We start from the raw sequence: 24,356 nt of genomic DNA, 5'->3' as shown, positions 1-24,356 counted from the left end.
GTACGAAAAATACCCAGTAACAAAGTACTCATAAACAGCTTCCATTTGATACCCATATTGTACAAACACATCCGAGGATTACCCAGGTTCACGTTTTGATCACAAGACGCTAGCCAGAACGGGATAAAAAGTATCATATGTCCGTTCACTGGTTCCAAGCTACCTCTCCACCAATTTTCAGCCAAATCGGTTCAACCGTTCTTGAGTTATGCGTAGTGTAACTAACACCACTTTCTTCTATATATATAGATTTTGAATTTTTTCTAAAAAAAAATCATAACTCAAGAATGGCTAAACCGATTTGGGATTTCAAAATCAACTAACCATCATCTCTCCTTCCTGTATCTTTCCTAAAAATGTCATGGCAATATTTCTATCCGTTCTCGAGTTATGGAGTGACAATCAAAATGTACATTTCTTTTATATATATAGATAAACAAGTAGTCGAACGCACAAGCATGCCACAAGCACTATATGCACAGTGTTTAAGGTATGGTTGGAAATATTCGTAGAAGTGGTATGTGCCAAGCACATTCAGGTAGTAAGCAGGGCGTGCCAGTCCCAGCGTTATCTATACCACGGGACTATCTAAGTACAGCAACGTAACCCCGACAGATGTAGACCTTAGTGCTCAACCTACCTCCCGACGGAATACTTGACGGTAGTACCGGGGGGTAAATGGTCAGACGGTAGGAGGTTTAGTGCGGTTAAAGTTAAAAAAAAAACCTTACTTTTTCAAAAATAGATGTCGCTGCTTGACCTTACACAACTCACAAAAATATCGAGACCTTTGCTTCTCAATTCTCTCAACGATCCAGAGAATTCCCGTGATAATTGAGCATGATACGGATCTGGAAAACTCACTGGATTTTATGGCTTCTGACTAAAAAATTATATACAGCAGCAAACATGAAAAAAGTAGTGGCTTAATCACATTGCATCAATTAAATTCTCCTTCTTTTATTTTTGATAGTTTGAGAAAAACCGTCAATAATTTTGCAACTGAGACTATGCAAACCAATCTCGAAAACATTTTTGAAAAGACTCAAAAATTCGAGAAAATTTTATGAAATTTTCGAAATTTTTATTTAAAGATTTTCAAATTTTTTTGAGTATGCAGTTTTGTAACCCAATAAATTTTAGTCCACCAAAATAAAGATTATAGGTCTTTAAAAACTTGTTTAGATTTCTGACAATTTTGTTTTCCGAAGAGTGTAACAGATTTTCTTCCATATAAAAGGAAAACACGTTCTTCGATTGGAAGAAAGTATAAAACCTTCATAAAAAAATATCAAAAATCAACACGAGTTTTGAGAAAACTATAACTTGTACTTTAATCGACTAAAATTGATTGGGCTACAAAAGTGAATACTTAAAAAATCGAGAAATCTAAAGAAAAAGTTGGAAAAATCGAGAAAATTTTCTCAAGTTTTCGAGTTTTTGTTAAACCTTTTTGAGATTGGTTTGCATAATTTTAGTTTCAAAATTCATCAAATTTTTTCTTAAATTATCGAAAATAAAAAAATATTTTTGAGGAAATTCGATAAAAATTACCACTGCTATTTTCGTGTTCGCTGCTGTACATATATATACACAAATATGAAGCTCGACAGTTCTGCTCTCAGTACCGAATTCTTTCGTTAAAGAGAATTAATAAACTTGCAAATAATAACTTAACAAGCGGAACTGTTTCGGTTTTTACAACAAATTTCGAATCGATTTTGAATCCAATGCACACGGTTTGTATCTTGCTATTCTAGTAACCGTATTGAAATTTTCCAATTATCTTTAACTTATTTGTTCAAGGCTGCTCGAAATACAAATCGAACACAGAGCAGGGCTGAAGTTTTCGTCAAGCTGCGATTTATATTTGATGTTAAATGCCCCCAAACTTGAACAAAGCGAAAAAGTCTCGAAATTGTCCTGGCATCAATGCAAAATAATCGTTAAGATCAAAGTGGAGAATATCAACCCCTGCAGAATATTTAGTAGTCAGCTTCTTTCTAGGCTTTACGCGTGAGTTTCGTTCTGGCCACATAGTGCCACCTCTTTACTGGACATAGTTGTCTTTAGCAACTCTATACTGGTAAATTTTTGTAACCCTCATTCTCCAAACTGGTCCAAATGAAATAGTCCAACGGCTTTAAATTTGTAGCCTGTAGGAATTTCAAATAGTCTGCGAAATCGCACTGCCAGATCTGTCCGATAACGAAACATCTGTTTGAAGTGGGTTATATTGAACGAAAACTACAGTGTTCAGTTTGAAATTCATTTTTCTGTTTTTACCGCGAAAATGTTCAGATTTATGAGGGGTCACTCCAAGAAACAATTGAGAAAACTGCAAATATTAGAAGTAAATTGTTTAATATTTCCTTATACAAAGAAGAAAACATTAAATCACAAGAAAATTTAAAAAAAGATTTGCATGAAACAGCAAAAACTTAACATGATATTTAATTTTTTAAATTCGCTCAGAAGATTAAGTTAATTTGTTTGCTATAGCTTCCGGTAATTTTGAAAAAAGCAAAACAAAGTTTTAATGGCGTCAACAAGTAGAAACAAATCAGCATTGCTACAACAATACAAAATTAAATTCATTTTCAAAGTAAATGGCAGTAATTAAGAATAGACGCAAACAGCAAGCAATTACCAAATGTTTTCAAGGTCAAAATGTTTAGTCGCAAGGGAGTAGAAATATCTGCTTTAGTTGAAACAAATTGGTAGCGATTGAAATATAGAGAGACCAAATAAACAAAAGTATGGTTTCGTTTTTTCGTATATCATAAATACAATTTAAAAAAAAGTCGGCTAGATCTGAGGAAAAGTGATTGTTGTATGTTTTGTTTTAAACGAACGTATAAACAAGTCACGAATGACTCTGTGCTAATTCTAAATAGATACAGCGTGAGCTATTATTTTGTGGATGAGTGGCAGCACATTGGGAGCTTAAAAATTTAGATTTCCCTCGCTCAGGCTATCCTATTCATTCTGCAGCAATTCGTAGTCTCTTTGTTGCAGAAGGAGACTTCTGCCAGAAGTTTCCACTTAGCACAGATTTCAAAAAAATCATTTTACATTATTATTTCTCCAGGTGGAATAGGTAAATGATTACATAAAGAAAAGTGAAGTTTTACTTAAAGACACCAAGCTTTCAGATTCGCTGCAGGGAGCAACTTTCACTGGTTGATAATTATGTAGGGTTTAAAGAGAAAAAATATATATATAAATAATCTCAATATAAAAATACTTAATACTTCTTAAATGCATTTTATTAACTTATAACTGGCAAATTGAAATAAAAATTTTACAAAATGAAAGGAGCACCTGATCTGTCGGCTGAAAGAGAGCTTGAAAGCTTGAGCCTTGAGATATTCAATAAAAAAATAAGGATTTTTGTACAAACTTTATCTGTTTTAATAAAATATATATTATTGTTTTTTTTTTTTTTTTGTTCTTTTGTTGGCGACCATTATTATAAAGATCTTTTGCTGTGCAGTTGGTGGAAAATTTCAAGTGAAAACATCCTTTTTAAGAGCACATAAAACTAGATGAGACGCTGCCTTGTGGTGTAGTGGCTAGGTCTGGATATTAGCGCTAATTTGCTTCGTTCAGTGCATTTTTGGCGCTGATAAACACTTAACATGATATCCCATTTTGCTGTGAAATATGTCTGATACCATTTTGGTAGTGGCGTAGTTTTCACAACTCCACCGAAAATTCAAACAAAATTTGACCAATTTCCAAAGCCTGGATCAAGAGTCAGCATCAGCGTTAACTTTTGGTGGGGTCACGTAAACTGCACTATTAAATAAAATTTCAAATTTTTTTCATCTGAACGTTCCACCAATAACAAAATACACGTAAATGATATTTGCAGCGTGGTCATGCATTACGGAGTTGCAATTTGACGTAATAGCGCTCAAGACTCCAGCTTTCATATTTGAACATTAACAAACACAGCTATGCATTAGATTATTGGATATGCTGTAACTAAAATCACAAATCAAATATTTCACTTGAGAATCACCGATCGAGATGGTTTCAAAACATTTCTGGACTATCATCGCTGTAGCATTTTTTCTATATGACTTTTGGTATAAAGAATTTGTTTGAAAAGCAAAACAAACACCCGTCCTCTAATAATGTTTATGATTTTGACAACTTATATCAAAAGTTTTAGGTTAGGTTGATCTGGCCGGTCAATAAGACTGAATGTATCCATAGTGTTACCAGAATTTTTTTGACGAACAAACGGAAGAACCCCAATCAGGTATGTCCTGGCATATGTTATAGAATGGCTTCGCCCTCTTGGAAAATACTAGCAGTTTTCTAGGACCCAGCTTCATTTCTGCCTCGGAATCTTGCAACTCTGCCGCTCCTAATAGCTGGAGCCTTGACCTGGCGAGCGCAGAACACGTACACAGAACGTGCTAAACCATTTCTTCCTGCAGCTCGCACTTCCTACATCTGCTATTATTGACGAGGCCTAACTTAAAAGCATGTGACGCCAAAAGGCAGTGTCCAGTTAGTATTCCCATTGTGAGCTTTAAGTCTTCACTCTTCAGAGATATGAGACACATTGTTAGTCTAATATCGTAGGGTTTGCACATGATCTTAGAAATTTTGCAGCCCCGCGCTTCTGCCCACGCTTTTCTGCTTGATGGATCATATGCAACTCTTGTCTCCTTTTGAATTATCCCAAATGGATTGGTACGTCTATCGTCTATTCAGCTAGTGTTGCATCCTCCTTTGCCAACTCATCGGACCTTTCGTTACCTTCTTTCCCTTTATGACCGGGAACCCAGTAAAGATGTCTGGTACGGCGAGAGCGAACTTTTTCAAATGCTTTTTTGCTTTCCAGAACACTTCGAAGGTTTGATTTCGATTTCTTTCACATTTTTCATGTCTTAGGACTAGACTATGACAGCTGTATGAGTGTTTGTACATGAAATTAGATTTTAACTACCAGCAATAGAAAGGCGAAAGTACGAAACAAATTCATAAATTTTACTATAAAGACAACATAAAATCGAAAGAAAACCTTGACATGTGCGCCTCTCAGAAAGCGTTAATCTCTTATCAATGGGTTGTACTATGTATACGTATGTAAATAAAAAATTAATAATCATTTGGAGAAATTTGAAGCTTCTAGCTGTTGAAATGGGGTGGAAATTACGAAAAGTTTCTTATCTGAACAATCGGTTATACCCCATATAACTACTATACATACCCCGAACTCTACGATTTTTTTTTTTTCAGACAACAATACTTGCTATATACGAAAGCATTTTATGAAATTTGAACCTTACATCTCATAAACTGAAAAAGATGTGAAAAAAAAAATTTTTTTTCTGAAAAATCGGGAATATATGCCATAGTGGTCCGATCCGGCCGGCTTCGACAAACGATTAATCGGACACCCAAATATGCCCGCTCACCAAATTTCATTAAGATATGTATCTCATCTCGATGGCCACCGTGGTGTGATGGTAGCGTGCTCCGCCTATCACACCGTATGCCCTGGGTTCACACCCCGGACAAAGCAACATCAAAATTTTAGAAATAAGGTTTTTCAATTAGAAGAAAATTTGTCTAAGCGGGCTCGCCCCTCGGCAGTGTTTGGCAAGCGCTCCGGGTGTATTTCTGCCATGAAAAGCTCTCAGTGAAAACTCATCTGCCTTGCAGATGCCGTTCGGAATCGGCATAAAGCATGTAGGTCCCGTCCGGTCAATTTGTAGGGAAAATAAAGAGGAGCACGACGCAAATTGGAAGAGAAGCTCGGCCTTAGATCTCTTCGAAGACTATCGCGCCTTACATTTATTTTTTTATTTATTTTTTTAAGTATCTAAAAACTTGAGGTACTAGATTGCGTTCAAACAGACAGACGGACATCGCTAAATCAATGCATCTTGTCATCCTGATAATTTCGGTATACTTATTTGTGGGTCTGTCCCATTTCTTTTAGGGGCTTAAACGGACCAAACTTAATATAAAATTTTTTTGTTCATGAATATAAACATAAAACCATAATAGGAACGTCCCGTCAATTTGTATCAAAAAATAAGTAGGGAAGGTTAAGTTCGGGTGTAACCGAACATTACATACTCAGTTGAGAGCTATGGTGACAACATAAGGGAAAATAACCATGTAGGAAAATGAACCGAGGGACACCCTGGAATGTGTTTGTATGACATGTGTATCAAATGAAAGGCATTAAAGAGTATTTTATGAGGGAGTGGGCCATAGTTCTATAGGTGGACGCCATTTAGGGATATCGCCATAAAGGTGGATCAGGGCTGACTCTAGAATTTGTTTGTACAATATGGGTATCAAACGAAAGGTAGTAATGAGTATTTTAAAAGGGAGTGGGCCTTAGTTCTATAGGTGGACGCCGTTTCGAAATATCGCCATAAAGGTGGACCAGGGGTGACTCTAGAAAGTGTTTGTACAATATGGGTATCAAACGAAAGGTATTAATGAGTATTTTAAAAGGGAGTGGGCCTTAGTTCTATAGGTGGACGCCTTTTCGAGGTATCGCAATAAAGGTGGACCAGGGGTGACTCTAGACTTTGTTTGTGCGATATGGGTATCAAATTATAGCTATTAATGAGGGTTTTAAAAGGGAGTGGTGGTAGTTGTATAGGTGGTCGCCTTTTCGAGATATGGCCATAAAGGTGGACCAGGGGTGACTCTAGAATACGTTTGTACAATATGGGTATCAAACGAAAGGTGTTAATGAGTATTTTAAAAGGGAGTGGGCTTTAGTTCTATAGGTGGACGCCTTTTCGAGGTATCGCAATAAAGGTGGCCCAGGAGTGACTCTAGACTTTGTTTGTACGATATGGGTATCAAATGAAAGGTGTTAATGAGTATTTTTAAAAGGGAGTGGGCCTTAGTTCTATAGGTGGACGCCTTTTCGAGATATCGCCATAAAGGTGGACCAGGGGTGACTCTAGAATATGTTTGTACGATATTATTATCAAATTAAAGGTATTAATAAGAGTTTTAAAAGGGAGTGATGGTAGTTGTATATGTGAAGGCGTTTTCCAGATATCGACCAAAATGTGGACCATGGTGACCCAGAACATCATCTGTTGGATACCACTAATTTATTTATATATGTAATACCTGCCAAGATTTCAAGGGTTTTTTATTTCGCCCTGCAGAACTTTTTCATTTTCTTCTACTTAATATGGTAGGTGTCACAACCATTTTACAGAGTTTTTTCTAAAGTTATATTTCGCGTCAATTTGTACGATATGGGTATCAAATTAAAGGTATTAATGAGGGTTTTAAAAGGGAGTGGCCCTTAGTTGTATATGTGAAGGCGCTTTCGAGATATTGACCAAAATGTGGGCCAGGGTAACCCAGAACATTATCTGTCGGGTACCGTTACTTTATTTATATATGTAATACCAGGAACAGTATTCCTATCAAGATTCCAAGGGCTTTTGATTTCGCCCTGCAGAACTTTTGTCATTTTATAAACTTTTGTCATTTTATATACCATGTTTCATCCCTTTTTTCGTATTTGGTATAGAATTATGGCATTTTTTTCATTTTTCGTAATTTTCGATATCGAAAAAGTGGGCGTGGTCATAGTCGGATTTCGTTCATTTTTTATACCAAGATAAAGTGAGTTCAGATAAGTACGTGAACTAAGTTCAGTAAAGATATGTCGATTTTTGCTCAAGTTATCGTGTTAACGGCCATGCGGCCGATTTCGCCCATTTTCACAGAAAATAGCGTCATAAAATCTATGCCCCTACCAAATTTCAAAAGGATTGGTAAATTTTTGTTCGACTTATGGCATTAAAAGTATCCTAGACAAATTAAATGAAAAAGGGCGGAGCCACGCCCATTTTGAAATTTTCTTTTATTTTTGTATTTTGTTGCGCCATATCATTACTGGAGTTGAATGTTGACATAATTTACTTATATAATGGAAAGATATTAAATTTTTTGTTAAAATTTTACTTTAAAAAAATTTTTTTTTTAAAGTGGGCGTGGTCCTTCTCCGATTGTGCTAATTTTTATTAAGCATACATATAGTAATAGGAGTAACGTTCCTGCCAAATTTCATCATGATATCTTCAACGACTGCCAAATTACAGCTTGCAAAAGTTTTAAATTACCTTCTTTTAAAATTGGGCGGTGCCACGCCCATTGTCCAAAATTTTACTAATTTTCTATTCTGCGTTCAACTCACCTACCAAGTTTCATCGCTTTATCTGTCTTTGGTAATGAATTATTGCCCTTTTTCGGTTTTTCGAAATTTTCGATATCGAAAAAGTGGGCGTGGTTATAGTCCGATATCGTTCATTTTAAATAGCGCTCTGAGATGAGTGCTCAGGAAACTACATACCAAATTTCATCAAGATACCTCAAAATTTACTCAAGTAATGGTGTTAACGGACGGACATGGCTAAATCAAATTTTTTTTCGATCCTGATGATTTTGATATATGGAAGTCTATATCTATCTCGATTCCTTTATACCTGTACAACCAACCGTTATGCAATCAAACTTAATATACTCTGTGAGCTCTGCTCAACTGAGTATAATAAACAACAACCAAAAAATAACCTATTCACTAGAAGACACACATTAGCAGTTCTTGTTCTTCCTGTGCGCGATTTACTGTGAGAAAACCTTGACATGTGCGTCTGTCATAAAATAAAACAAATATATAAGGTGAAAACAAAAAACAAAAGAAGAACACCTTCACAAAAATTAGAATTGAAAAAAAAATATTATAGAAGAAATAAAAATATTAATGTTTAAAAAAGAAAGTCTTGGATAAAGAATTAAATTAGGTGTAAGATACTTATTATAAAAGACCTAAACACTAACACAACCCATTAGAGCACGAAGATAAAATTTACTGCTATATTTTTCAGAACACATTAAAATAACGTAAATCCATAAAGACTTCGAACGCACTAACTATAAACTATAACTTCCGTGTTAATAAGTCATAAATTTGTTATTGGCGCTTAGCCATCTTAAACCAATCTAAATCATATACATTGTTGTTAAGACCGCCGATCTCAGACAGCTGTTGTTGCTTAAAGTTTTATTCTCGTTTGTGCAAAGACGTGTGTTATTTTTTTTTTTTTTTTTTTTTTTGTTCTTCTTTTTCGCTGTGATTATTACAAACCATTTTTATGACTTGTTTTTATGGCAATGCTTTGGTTTGTTGTCTAAATTTTTAGTATTTTTAGCTTTTGTTTTTGCTTATGAAACCAACTTAAAAAATCATTTTTTTGTTTGTAATATATTGCGCTGTTTTAGTGTTTGCATTTATTGCTGTAGTTGTTGCAAATGCGACTTTTAAGGTTTCAGTTTCGCAATGAGCTGAATACGCTAAATTAGTCATCGCTTTGAACTCAGTTTTGTAAATATGAATATGTGTGCATATGAGCAAAAGATAAAACACATAAAAACTGTTTATTGCATTGTTTATGAGGCATTTACTTTGATCAGACTACGCATTTTAGTAGGACATAACAAAAAAACCCAGTAATTGAATTACATGCAATTGTTAATATTTTAGGTACGTGCTGTAATATTTGTAACTATTAGTTTCATTTTATTCAAAAATTTTATCAAAAAATTTATTAAACAAAAATATATAATATAGTTTTTTTTTTACTTTTGAATAATTGAATTCTTAATTTTTTTATCTGTTATTTTAAAATTATTTGATAATTTAATTGCTTTTACTTATTTAATTTTTTCAGCTATTTTTTAGTATTTGCTTTTTAAACATATTCTTTATAACTTTTTAATATTTTTTTTTTATAAATTATTTTTAGTTCTTCTTTCATTTTAAATTTATTAATTTCTTAATTACTTTTGTTCGTAAATTTTTTTTATCTAAACAAGTTATTTTTGCTTTTATTGTTATTTCCATCTTTAAATTTTTGGCGATTATTTTTTCCTTTTATCTTTTCTATTGTTAAATTTTATTTGTCTTTTTATTTTTTTATTTCTAGTGTCTCCTTAATTTTTTCCTTTTTATTGCTACTTTTCCTTTTTCTCTTAGTTTTTATAATTGTTATTTCTTTTTTTTACTTTTAACTTTTTCCTTTTCGTATTTTGCATTCTAGTTTTTCCTGTAATTTCTTCCTACTTGTTTTCCCTTTTTACATTTTCTTCTTTTCTTGTTTCTTTTTTTCTTCTCTTTATTTTTTCTTTCCTTTCTTTATTTCTTTTTTCTTTTCATTCTTTTTTTTCGTCTCGTTTTTTATATTTTTCCTTTTAGTTTTTCTTAGTTTTTTATCATTTATAATTTTTAATCATTACATTGTTTAGAATTTAAAAAAAATGTATTGTTTTTCTTTGGGTTTTAGTTTTCGTGCCTTTTAATTTCTTATCTTTTTTAGTTATTCTTTTCTTTTCAATTGGTATTTGTTTCTTGCTATTTTTTCTTAACTTTGTACTATTATTTTTTCGTCCTTATATTTATTTTTCTAATTTTTCCTTTTTTTTATATATTTTTATATTTTTTACAAATTTTCCTTATTTTATATTTTTGAAAGTTGTCTACGATTTACTTCTTTCTGTTAATTTTTTTCTTTCTTTTAATTTTTTTTATATTTATTTCTTTTTATTTTTTCTTTTTCAATTTTTCCTTTTTCTTTTTTCCTTTTTTATTTTTTTCATTTTTCTTTTTGTTTTTACTTAATTTTCTTTTTTCTTTTCTTCCTACCTTTTTTCATTTTTCTACGTTAATTTTCTCCTTTTGTTGTTTTTTATTTTATTTATTTATTTTTTGTTTATTTTATTTCCTTTCCGAAAATGAGATCAATAGCAAGATCTTTTCCTTTTTAATGTTTGCCTCTTTTTTTTTTCTTCACTTTTAAATTTTTTATTTTTTTTTATTTTTTTTTTCGTATTTATTGATTTTTTTATTTTTTTTTTTTAAATCTTTTTTAATTATTTTTTTCATAAAATTTTTTTATTTCTGAATTTTTTTTCTTAAGCTTTTTCTAATTATTTTTTAAACTTGTTTGAACCTGTCTTTGTTGTTGTTGTTTTTGTTGTAGTTGTAGCTATAAGGACACTCCCCTAAGGCCTTGGGAAGTTTTATCGATGTTCATGGTCCTTTGCCGGATGCAGACCCGGTACGTTCCAGTACCAAGCCCGACCCTCTCGGAAACGATTTGGTATGACCGCATGAAACGTTCTAGGCCATAACGCCCTCCCACCACCTAGATCAATCAGGAGTTCTTTCTCAAATTTTTTGTTTGTTTTTCTTCCTAAAATTTTGTGTGTTTTTGAAGATTACCTTTCCCCGGCTTTGTTCTCCAACTTTAAGCACTTGAGAACGAGGCTTTCTTTCGTATCTTCCTTTAATAGGTACATAAATTAATTGCTCCTTGGATTTTTGGCAGACCTACAGTACATAATTTCCCCAAAATGAAGTAAAGGTCTTAAATCCGAATTAATTGAATTATAATAAATATGTAATATGGATTTAAAATTAAAAATATAAAAATATAATAAATTGTAATACATTGATTGGGTATTTAAAAAAAAAAAAACTTGTTTATATGCAGTATAATACAAAACTGATGCACAAAAATATCTACGCAGTCAGCGCCGTCGCCATCAACACCACCCCCACATAAAGCCCTTGAACGTGCGGTCGTGAGACATCTCAGTACCGATGGCAAGCGAAACAAAAGTGCACGTACTCACAATTAGCTGCTTCCCGGCGGCACTGCGGCAAGTAGCAGCAATAACTTTATCAGCAGCAGCCGCATCACCACGATCACCACAAGCAGCAGGGCATCTGGTAATCCTTACGAAAACGCTAAAAGCAGCTATTCAAATCGGTTGTTGCCAACAACAGCAGCTCTTTTACACTTCGATTAACTGTAAGTTTATTTATTTATTGGAGCTTAAGAGCTTCACACATATTCATGAATATGAACATGCAGATATACATATAACGCACTGCTGTTTTTGTTTATATATTTGTTAGCTTTTTTCTGTTGTACGTGGCTGAGTGCATTTATCGGTTGCCTCTTGAAAGAGCTTGCTTGAGAAGCGGCAACTTAAAGTTGTGGGATGAATAACATGTATGTGTGCATTTGTGTGTTTTCGTTTTTAGAAATCAAATTCCTTCAATCAATACAATTGAAGACAATGACCTTTTAACAAATTGTTGCATGTTTTACAGATTTAAATTTTTTTATTTTTGGCTGTTTCTGTTGCTTTTCAATACTTTGTTATTGAGGCAACTTTTTGTTAATCTTTTAGTGCTGGGAGGTAACACTTTTTATTTTAACCAAAATAAAAGCTTACATAAACAATTTGAAGCTGAAATTAGTGCACATACGATGAGGCGAATTGACGACATGAGCAGTGACATAAGTTCAACGGCCATAACACCAATAGACCTTATGACCACTTCTAATGGCTACATAGTAAAACCATATGAAATGGTCCCAATGTCAAATTTGAAATGGTTAAAATATCGCCGATATCGACAAGTGAAGATAACGACAATTATTTTGTTTCGCACCTCCATATATGAAATGTTAACAACAAGTGAAGAACAGTTACGTTTTACTGTTTCCGCTATATCTTTGTTCAGTCGAATCACATAAAAAAAACTGCACCAACTAGATTTTTTCTGAGATAATAAAAAGTTATTTAACTAAAAGTGTGCCTCCTTCTCAGGAGGACGGGACTAGGATCGGTAGTCCGACACCTCTGACTAGCGCGTCGCACAGAACCTCTTCTCCGATGGCGCGGTCAGTTGAGGAATAAGGTATTTTATCAAGAATTTAAGTGTCCGGAATTGGACGGCGTGTATTCGGCCGTTCGTCAGAAGGAAAGAGCTAAGGGATAATCACTCACTGGCCTATATTCTAAAGGGTATGGAAGAGCAAAAGTGGGTTTTTTACCCAAAATAGATAAAAAGGGAACAATCTATAATTGAAAAATTATTTTTTGTTTGGTATATAAGATAGAAAATTTGTCAGACACTTGCCATAGCTGCGCAGATAGCCCCATCTCGAGGGTTTCTAATACTGTTTTCACACAGACGGCTTATTGAATAATAAAGGCAGTTTTCTACATTAAGACGCTTATTGAGCTCAATCTTCCCTACAAAATTCGAATCTATTATTATTTCATTAGTAGCTAATCGAATGCCTAATGAAGTCAAAAGCACAATGCAACTCTGTTGGCAGCGTTCCGCTTCCGTTTCCGCTTCTTAGTTTTTGGTGTGTTTAGTGCTTAAAAATGTCATTTGTCAAAGCAAATTTCATTGTCTGCATGGCGGAACGATACAAGGTGGCCGCATCGAACAGCTGACTATAACCTTTTTTATTTGATTTGATACATCAAATTCCGGCGCAGTACGATTTTGACATTTGTCCATCGAATTTACAAGTACATGGAATTTTTTTTGTTTGTAGGTATGTCACCATGCTCCCACCTTGTATCGTTCCGCCATGATTGTCTGTCTCATCCTTCATACTAATCGAGCAGTTACTTCTGTGTGACAGCAAAAAATTTACGATTTCATTAGCACGTGAAATGAGATCATTAAGTTTCTGTGTGAAAACAGTATTAGCCTTCAGTTGCACTGCGCTAACCATTTAGCTACACACCGTTGGCGAAGTCTTCCAAATTATTTAGTCTGAAGACCATGCGATAGCATAAAGCACTTGCACCCCCTACAATCCAATCAGCACGCCTACATAACAGGCAACCCGACAAGTGCCGCCTTGTACCAGCTAACAAAAATTCTGAGTGCGTTCGAATGTGGAGAAATAGTGCCTTTTTTACGGCTCTGGACTATAAAGGGGTGTTCAAAAGGTGAAATCCTGGTCCCGCTGCTAAGAAGCCTAAACATGGGCATTTGCTACAGTACCTTAAGATACTCTACAGATAGGTACATTAGGAAAATAAGATCAACTGCAATGGACAAAGTACCTTTTAGAGAAGAAATAGTTCATTTACTGATCCCACTCCAGTGTTTGGCATGCGTCTGTATTATCGGAACCATGTGCAGGGGCCCAGGGACAGGGATGCAAGGCAGAGGGCCCAAGGGCAGGATCCAGCTAACACAGCTACTAGGTCAAATCGAACAGTCAGGAGAACCACGGTACTTATAAATAAGACTTTGGCGAAGATAAAGCAAAATAGGGAATCTGAAGAAATTGCTCGCACTCTTACACCTACGTTAGCGACCTCATAAACGAAGCTTGGGGGACAAAGCCATAAAGGGCATTTCGGAAGCAGTGACAGCCCATTATTACCACTATCTGGTATGGTATATTGACAGTTCAAATACCGCAGAGGTTATCCGAGAGGGATGCCCAGAATCAATATGTCCCTACCACTGTAGCAGTTTACCAGCATCTTTCACTCTGAATTTATTCGGCTTTATGAGGTGCAGTAAAAGAAGACTAATGTATATATGTACATATCATGCAACGAAAATGGGGACCAGTTACCATAAGCACCAGTTTAGCGTTACAGGTGACTACCTTCGAGTGGTGCTAATCAGATGCAGAGCGGACAGTTAGTAGCCACCCTTGTCTGAGCTATTTGAGTTTAAATTAATTATGCAAAGCCATGACTATTTCAAAACCATCTACGGAATCAGTCAAGAACGTGTTTTAAAGGTCTGCAGATGGGTAAAATTTCCATTTTGTAGGACATCATAGGTCAAAAGTGTTAGTGGAAACCACTGTGAGAAGACATACTTAGAAATAGTATAGCCTCTTTACGAGATAGTTCTGCGCTAATTCAGAACTAGTGCGGTTCGCAGCAGGATGAATAAAAGGTCGCGGTGCATTGCCTTACCATTGAATTCTTTCTTCTCTACATAAGGGAAAAGGATGCACCCTGTATTTTAAACTGTTGCTAATGGATAATACTCAAACAATTGGAGTTTGAACAATAATTATATAAATTTTAAATGTCAATTGCCAGCGGATTTTAAACTTAAATAAAACAATTATCAATACACGTGATCTATTTACATTTTTCCATTTATTGATTTTTATTTAGTTAATTTATTTTATTTATTGTAAAGCAATGTCTCTCAACGCTTAATTACTTAATTTAACTGCAGCTATGCGCCTTAATCATTACCACCAACTATTGATATGTCAATTCGTCATGCAATAAACTGGCACGGCGAACCGGCAAGCAATAATTTGTTGTTGCTGCCACGTTAGTTATACGACAACGAGACGCATGAGTGCCGAAGGTAGAATGAACGTTATTTTTAGCATTTTATTTAACGCTTCTAACTCGCTAAAAAATGCAATAAAATGTATAAATAAATAAATTACTACCTACATGATTATAACAGTAGAAGTGCTAAGAAAAATTTCATATTGCTCACATAATGAATATTAATAAGGAGAAACAAGTAAGGGCGGGACTGTCTTCGGCTGTGCCGAAGACTTCATACCTTTCATGAAGGGGGCTGAACAATAATCTTATCCCGTTCGTAATCTCCAAATAATCGGATGTATAAGATAAGAAATATATAGTGAACGGATTTACATACCTAACCGATTTTTAAGATAAATATAAAATAAAAAATGGCAAAAAACCCCTTATCTGAACGATCGGAATGGGATATATAGCTCCGATCGAAATGATTTTTACAGGAAATCTTCTATGATATATTAGAATAGATATCACCAAGTGTCACGTTTTTATATTGGAAACTATGGGAGAAATGGCTAAAAATCTTTCTATCTGAACGATCGGTTGTATGGGATTGGTATATACTATATACATATAGCTCCGATCAAAGTGATTTTTCAGGAAATCTATGATATATTAGAATAAATATCACCGCGTTTAACATTATTATATTGGAAATTAAGGGAAAAATTGCCAAAAATCTTTCTATCTGAACGATCGGTTGTATGGGATATATACTATATATAGCTCCGATCAAAGTGATTTTTTCAGAAAATCTTTTATGATATCTTAAAATATATATCACCGATTTTCACGTTTATACTTTCTAAATTAAGGGAGAAATAGCCAAACATCTTTCTATCTGAACGATCGGTTGTATGGGATATAACTATATATAGCTCCGATCAAAGTGATTTTTTCAGGATATCTTCTATGATATATTAGAATATATGTATATCACCGAGTTTCACGTGTATACTATCAAAATTGTGATCTTACCGGATCCGACAGATGTCTAATATAATACAAAAATACATCTTTCATTGAGATATCTCAAAATTTGAGGGACTAGTTTGCGTTCAAACAGACAGACGAACGGACGGACAGACGGACATGGCTATATCAACTCAGTTGGTCGCCCTGATCAATTCGGTATACTTAATGGGGAGTTTACCTTCTACATTTCTCAACGTTACAAACATCGGACCAAAGTTAATATACCATGTTCATGAAAGGTATAAAAATAGTACACGGAAAGATGAGACGTGAGACGTCTGAAAGAATGCAATTGCAGTGTGGAGCTACAACTGGAAGCTGGTTGGGCTCTCTGCAGCGGCGCAGTGCAACAAACGAATACAATAAATATTGTAAATACATTTAAAAATGTTTCTTTCGCTTTCTTTCACTTTTGCAATATTTTACTACAATTTGAATGTAATTAACACGCTTACGATCAGTGTGGAATGCGCTGACGCGTATAAATAAAATATGCAGCCAACGATAAGAAGTGAAAATGTTACAATGCGAAACGTTGAAATAAAAAAAAGCGCAAGCTAAGCCATTAACTATGTTATATTTTAATTCATTATTCATTCAATTCAGTTCTACGCCTTTTGGGTCACTACCATTGAGTTCAGTTCAGTGCAATGCGGTTGACGGCAATAGTTCAAATGCAAAAGAGATTATAAATGTACGCAGAACAAAAGGAAAGTAAACTGGCAGGGGGTTAAGCGGTCATCCAGGCAGATACTCATGCGTATACATACATTAGGCAAACAGATTGTTCGATAAATAAATTTTTAACAGGGTTCGAAATGAAAAAAAAATCGACAACTAATCGTGAAAGTATGTATTGAATTAAAATTATAAAAAAGAAAAAATTATTTTAAAACGTTAATAGAAAAAAAATTAAGAAATATCAAGCAGCTGCATAAAACGCTAAATACTTACAACAAAATTAAACATAAAATTGAAAGGAAAATTGCAAAAAAAAAATAATAATAAAACTAAACGCTAAATATAAGAAAACAAGAATATAAAAATAATAAAGAAAAAATAATAAAAACACAAAAGTCCATGATATATACTTAAAAAATATAAAAATATTTAAGAAATAAAAATTCATGTAGAAATTAAAGTATAAGAATTAAAAAAATATATAATAAGTAAAAAAATGAGTTTGATATTCTCATAAAACAAAAGTATTAAAACAACTGTATACATTTGAAAAAAATGTATAAAAATTAAAATTACAAAATAGAATACTAATAGAAATAATTAAAAAAATTATAAAAATAATAAGGCAAACAAATTAAAAAAAACAAAAAAATATTTAAAAAACTAAAAAGTATTATTTATAAGAAAATATATTTATTCAGAAACTAAATTTAGAAACTAAAGAATAAATAATAAAATATATGTACTTATTAAGCGCGGCATTATCATATTGTTTTTTACAATTTATATATATAAGAGAAAAATTACAGAAAAGTATGAATGTAGGTGAAATCGAGTTAAAAACTCGTCAACCGAACAGCTAGTTGATGTTTATATAAATACAAACAAACATAAAAAAATAAAACATGTTTAATAAAATATCGAAAAACATATTTTCAATATTTAATGAACTTTTCTTACTTATTTCTATACTTTTCTTACTTATTTTATAGAAAAAGGAAATTAAAATAGGTATGACTGGAAAGATAAGACTATTTCGTAAATTATTAACTATTTGCCTCCATCACGTAATTTACGTCTGTTCGAAACGTAAGCTGTTCAACGGTTATAAAAACAAAGTAAAATTAAAAAAAAAAAAAAGATTATATAATTAAAAAAAAAGATTATATAATTAAAAAAAAAGATTATATAATTAAAAAAAAAGATTATATAATTAAAAAAATCTTAAAAATAAATATAAAAAAAAATTATTTTTATTTAATTAGCGAGATATGCTCATATTGATTTAAACAATTGTTTTTGTTATTGATTTTAGAGAGAATGTCAATATAAAAAAAATATATATGAAAAAAATAATAATTACAAAATTATAAAAAACAAAAACAAAAATTATAGATAAAAATAATAATAATGAAAAGTAAAATAAATAAACCTACATTAAATAAAAAAGAATAAAAAAATACAAACTAAAAAATAAAAATAAAAACCAGTAAATACCAATGCTAGCCATCGCCGTTATCACAACAAATATAAAATTAGAATACATGAAATAAAAAATAGAAATAATAAAATTCAACATAATAACCAAAAAAGTGCGTATGTATAAGTGTATTTGAAAGTTATTAAAAATTAAAAAAAACCATTCTGATGTTATTTTAATAGGTATGGTCATTGTTTCGAATCGAGCTTAAAGCCTCACCAATAAGTGTTTGCCACTATTTTTGTTATATACTTATTTCTTTTTATTGATTTTATCGAACCTATTGACTTAAAAAAAATAGGAGAGTTGACATAGAAATAAATAAAACAAGTAAGGAAGGTTAAGTTCGGGTGTAACCGAACATTACATACTCAGTTGAGAGCTATGGTGACAACATAAGGGAAAATAACCATGTAAGAAAATGAACCGAGGGAAACCCTGGAATGTGTTTGTATGACATGTGTATCAAATGAAAGGCATTAAAGAGTATTCTATGAGGGAGTGGGCCATAGTTCTATAGGTGGACGCCATTTAGGGATATCGCCATAAAGGTGGACCAGGGCTGACTCTAAAATTTGTTTATACGATATGGGTATCAAATGAAAGGTGTTAATGAGTATTTTAAAAGGGCGTGGGCGTTAGTTCTATAGGTGGACGCCTTTTCGAGATATCGCCATAAAGGTGGACCAGGGTGACTCTAGACTTTGTTTCTACGATATGGGTATCAAATTAAAGGTATTAATGAGGATTTTAAAAGGGAGTGGTGGTTGTTGTATAGGTGGTCGCCTTTTCGAGATATCGCCATAAAGGTGGACCAGGGGTGACTCTAGAATGCGTTTGTACGATATGGGTATCAAATGAAAGGTGTTAATGAGTATTTTAAAAGGGAGTAATCCTTAGTTCCATAGGTGGACGCCGTTTCGAGATATCGCCATATAGGTGGACCAGGGGTGACCCTAGAATTTGTTTGTTCAATATGGGTATCAGAAGAAAGGTGTTAATAAGTATTTTAAAAGGGAGTAATCCGTAGTCCCATAGGTGGACGCCGTTTCAAGATATCGCCATAAAGGTGGACCAGGGGTGACCCTAGAATTTGTTTGTATAATATGGGAATCAAACGAAAGGTGTTAATGAGTATTTTAGAAGGGAGTGGGCCTTAGTTCTATAGGTGGGCGCCTTTTCGAGGTATCGCAATAAAGGTGGACCAGGCGTGACTCTAGACTTTGATAGTACGATATGGGTATCAAATGAAAGGTGTTAATGAGTATTTTTAAAAGGGAGTGGGCCTTGGTTCTATAGGTGTTCGCCTTTTCGAGATATCGCCATAAAGGTGGACCAGGGGTGACTTTAGAATATGTTTGATCGATATGGGTATCAAATGAAAGGTGTTAATGAGTATTTTAAAAGGGAGTGGGCCTTAGTTCTTTAGGTGGACGCCTTTTCGGGATATCGCCATAAAGGTGGACCAGGGGTGACTCTAGAATGAGTTTGTATGATATGGGTATCAAATTAAAGGTATTAATGAGAGTTTTAAAAGGGAGTGGTGGTAGTTGTATATGTGAAGGCGTTTTCCAGATATCGACCAAAATGTGGACCAGGGTGACCCAGAACATCATCTGTTGGATACCGCTAATTTATTTATATATGTAATACCTGCCAAGATTTTAAGGGTTTTTTATTTCGCCCTGCAGAACTTTTTCATTTTCTTCTACTTAATATGGTAGGTGTCACAACCATTTTATAAAGTTTTTTCTAAAGTTATATTTCGCTTCAATAAAACAATCCAATTACCTTACCATGTTTCATCCCTTTTTTCGTATTTGGTATAGAATTATGGCATTTTTTTCATTTTTCGTAATTTTCGATATCGAAAAAGTGGGCGTGGTCATAGTCGGATTTCGTTCATTTTTCATACCAATATAAAGTGAGTTCAAGTAAGCACGTGAACTAAGTTCATTAAAGATATGTCGATTTTTGCTCAAGTTATCGTGTTAACGGCCATGCGGAAGGACAGACGGACGACTGTGTATAAAAACTGGGCGTGGCATCAACCGATTTCGCCCATTTTCACAGAATAGAGTTAACGTCATAAAATCTATGCCCCTGCCAAATTTCAAAAGGATTGGTTAATTTTTGTTCGACTTATGGCATTAAAAGTATTCTAGACGAAATAAATGAAAAAGGGCGGAGCCACGCCAATTTTGAAATTTTCTTTTATCTTTGTATTTTGTTGCAACATATCATTACTGGAGTTGAATGTTGACATAATTTACTTATATACTGTAAAGATACTAAATTTTTTGTTAAAATTTTACTTTAAAATTTTTTTTTTTAAAAGTGGGCGTGTACTATACTTAAATATTTATTTTAAGATGATTTATTAATAAAAATATAATTTCAATTATTAAATATAGTTATCTATTAATATTTAATAATAACTTTAAAAATTTAAATTAAATTATTTTATTTTGTTTAAAAAAATAATTTTAGATTTTAAAATTATAAATTATTTTCATTTAATATTTTATTATAAAATTGATTTTTATTAAAATTTTAAAATTATTAATTATTTTTAATTTTATTGAATAATTAATTATAAATTATTAATTTATTTTATTAAAAATTTTAAAATTATTAATAATTTTCATAATTTTTATAAATTAAATATTAATAATTAATAGGGGTAATTGTTAATTATTTATTTTATTAAAAATTTTAAAATTATTTTGCTAATTTTTATTAAGCGTACATATAGTAATTGGAGTAACGTTCCTGCCAAATTTCATCATGATATCTTCAACGACTGCCAAATTACAGCTTGCAAAACTTTTAAATTACCTTCTTTTAAAAGTGGGCGGTGCCACGCCCATTGTCCAAAATTTTACTAGTTTTCTATTCTGCGTCATAAGTTCAACTCATCTACCAAGTTTCGTCGCTTTATCTCTCTTTTGTAATGAATTATCGCAATTTTTCGGTTTTTCGAAATTTTCGATATAGAAAAAGTGGGCGTGGTTATAGTCCGATATCGTTCATTTTAAATAGCGATCTGAGATGAGTGCTTAGGAACCTACATACCAAATTTCATCAAGATACCTCAAAATTTACTCAAGTTATCGTGTTAACGGACGGACGGACGGACATGGCTCAATCAAATTTTTTTTCGATCCTGATTATTTTGATATATGGAAGTCTATATCTATCTCGATTCCTTTATATATGTACAACCAACCGTTATCCAATCAAACTTAATATACTCTGTGAGCTCTGCTCAACTGAGTATAAAAATAAAAAAAAAATAAAACTGCTTAATATCACAAAGGATGTTTAAATAAACAAAAAATAAGTAAATAATTTTTTAATTTAAAAAAAAATATATAATAAAAAAAGCAGGAGTAAAAAAATAAAAAATAAAAAACAAGAACAAAGTAATAAAAAATTTTACAATTAAATATCAAGTGAGCTAGAGCCGACAAAAAAGAAATTTATAAAAAAATTTACTAGAAAAACACAAACAACAAAAAATTAAACAAAAAATTATAAAAATTTATAAATCATTAATAAGAAAATTTAAAAATAAACAAAACAACAACTTGAGGAAATAATAAAAAGAAATTTAAAAGCAGCTAAAAAACATAAAATACTAATAATATAATTATTATCAAAAAAGCTATATAGAAATATTAAAAAAAAAAATTATATATATATATGAACAAAAAGTTAAGTTTATATAAAATAATTGAAAAAAAATTTAAAAACTAATATAGCAAATAATATATATTTTTAAGTTGTGCGACGGGCTCCTAATAGACATATCAATTGAAAGTTTGAAAATTAGGCGATGAGCTCAGGACCACGTTTCGTTCTTTCCAAGCTATCTTGATCATCAGAACTGTTTTATCATAAATCTTTTTTTTATGAGTTTTAAAATTTTTTATTTATAATTTTCGCGCTGAATAAATTTCATGCAGGAAAACAGTTGAAGAAGTGTTCAGAAACGAATTTGGGTTAAAATAGCCCTTTGATTCATATATAATAAAAATAAAATATCATGACCTTACCAGCAGATGATCACTTAACATTAAATAGTGCTTACCTGAAATGAGAAAAGAAAAATTATAATAAGTAAACTTTCACCTCATGACAACATTACGTATTTTTTTAATGACAATTAAGTGGATAACATTGAACCTATATATAATATAAGTTAAAATGTTTAAAAAAAACTTCAATAGGATCGTTATTGTATGAATATGATTGATAAACAGGTGTTAATCGACTGCTGAGTGGAATATCATGCTATCTCGGCTGCCCTTTCGTAAACGCTCTACTCAGAAAACTTTTGCATCGCCCTTTTTTAGAATGCGTCCCAAAAACACCCTTTCCCAGAATTCGGTTGAAGAACGCCCTAATTCACAATATGTTTCAAAAGTGTCATATGTGAGCTTAAATTGAATATATTTTGACATTAGCTAGGGCAAAAATATAAAAAAATGTAATATAAAACTACATATATAACAATATTATATACAAAAATTAAATAAATTTATTGAAAACAATTGTATATATATAATCCCATACATAGTTTCGAATGCAAAGCAAGATAAAAACACTAATTAAGTGCGTTCATAAATTCAGCTCCGTAAGCGTCCAAGTCATGTAGCGAAGCAAATTAACAAGAGAAAGGTTGCCTGAAATATGAGTGGTTGATAAACTTATCAACAAAAGCGCTGACAGACAGTCACTTTATGAGCGAGTAGATGAATAGATACGAAGATACCGCACAAGAGTATGGCAAAAGAAAATGCAGCGAACGCCTATTGAACCAATGGAAACAATTTTATTTTTCACTACAATTGTTTTGAAGAATACTACCAATAAAAATGAGTGCAACACCACCACCATTGTGTATGTGCATAAGAAAATTGAGTGCACTCGTGCGCCACAGTTGTAAATAGACACAAAAAAGCTAAAACAAAGATTGTTTGATTGTGTGCCACTGCGTATACGTGTCGGCTAGCGCTTGAATGTGCATTAGACTGGGTCGAAAAAAGAAGTTGCTAATGTCCGCCCCTAAATTTAAAGATTATGTTGAGAGGGTTTCGGAAACATTTTTTTTTTATTTTTTTTTATCCTTCGAAATACAGCCGGAAAGGTTTTTTCGTTGTAACTTGGTTATTGGATGTCCGATTTTTAAAATTGATATGTCATTATTTTGGCCTTGAGAAGCTTCACATTTCCGTTTAATGTCCTTTTAAGCTATGAAGTCGTTCTCACATGATTAGGTCAGCTAACAAAATTTTGCCCCCCCCCCCCCCTAATGTATGCTTTTTTCCTTACCAAACGAAAGTACTTACAAATTCAAGAAAATGTTGCTTTGAAACCATATTACTAAAATAATAAACAAAGAAGTTATAGAACTTTCAAAATTTATTGCAATTGTTATTTTACCTGATTCTTATTATACTTAGACCTGAAACTCATGATATTTTTGGAGGAAAAATTGCAGGGTTCGCATTGAAAATTTAATAAAGATATGCCAAATATCATGAATAGGGGAAGTCAAAGTGAATAAGTGAGTCAAACCTCTTGTTTCGTATTTATAATAATAACACTATGCAACAAAATCAACTTTTTTTCTGGGTATTGGACAAAACCCACTGTTTCGTAGAGATTGAGGCTTAAGTAAACAAAGTACTATCTCCCTTTTTCGAACTTAGCCTCCAAAAATAGATATCGGCTTACGAAGTTCGAAATTCTACATTTCGAAATTTTTTTTTTTTTTTTTTGTAAACGCGTTCAGCACATTGAAAAAGTAAAAATGTGTTCGTGGTCCGCTCTTTTCCCTTATTTGAAGGGCTGAATTCTTTGGTCCGCTCTTTTCCCTTATTTGAAGGGCTGAATTCTTTTTTTGAGAAATTCGTTATAACAGCTGTTATACGAGGTGGGTGAAAAGTCAGAAGTCAGAGTCTGACTGTATTCAGAAGTCAGAGATAGTACTTTGTTTACTTAA

General features: G+C 32.5%; 1 protein-coding gene across 11 annotated transcripts in view; it reads right to left on the bottom strand.

Moving 5' to 3' along the window:
- jvl (javelin-like) overlaps positions 1–24,356 on the bottom strand; it is a 404,687-nt gene that overhangs the window by 142,351 nt on the left and 237,980 nt on the right. The window contains exon 1 of one of the 11 annotated variants that reach the window (XM_067760921.1): positions 22,405–22,433. The exons of the other annotated variants lie outside the window; for them this stretch is intronic. Within the exon in view, the coding sequence (XP_067617022.1) occupies positions 22,405–22,425 (21 nt within the window). The 5' untranslated portion in view covers positions 22,426–22,433. Of the gene's footprint in view, positions 1–22,404; positions 22,434–24,356 lie in introns of those variants that run through there. 11 annotated transcript variants of the gene reach the window in all.

This window comes from Eurosta solidaginis, chromosome 1, assembly GCF_040869045.1.
Source record: "Eurosta solidaginis isolate ZX-2024a chromosome 1, ASM4086904v1, whole genome shotgun sequence".
Classification (NCBI taxonomy): Eukaryota; Metazoa; Arthropoda; class Insecta; order Diptera; family Tephritidae; genus Eurosta; species Eurosta solidaginis.
This window is presented reverse-complemented; position numbering and strand designations above follow the sequence as displayed.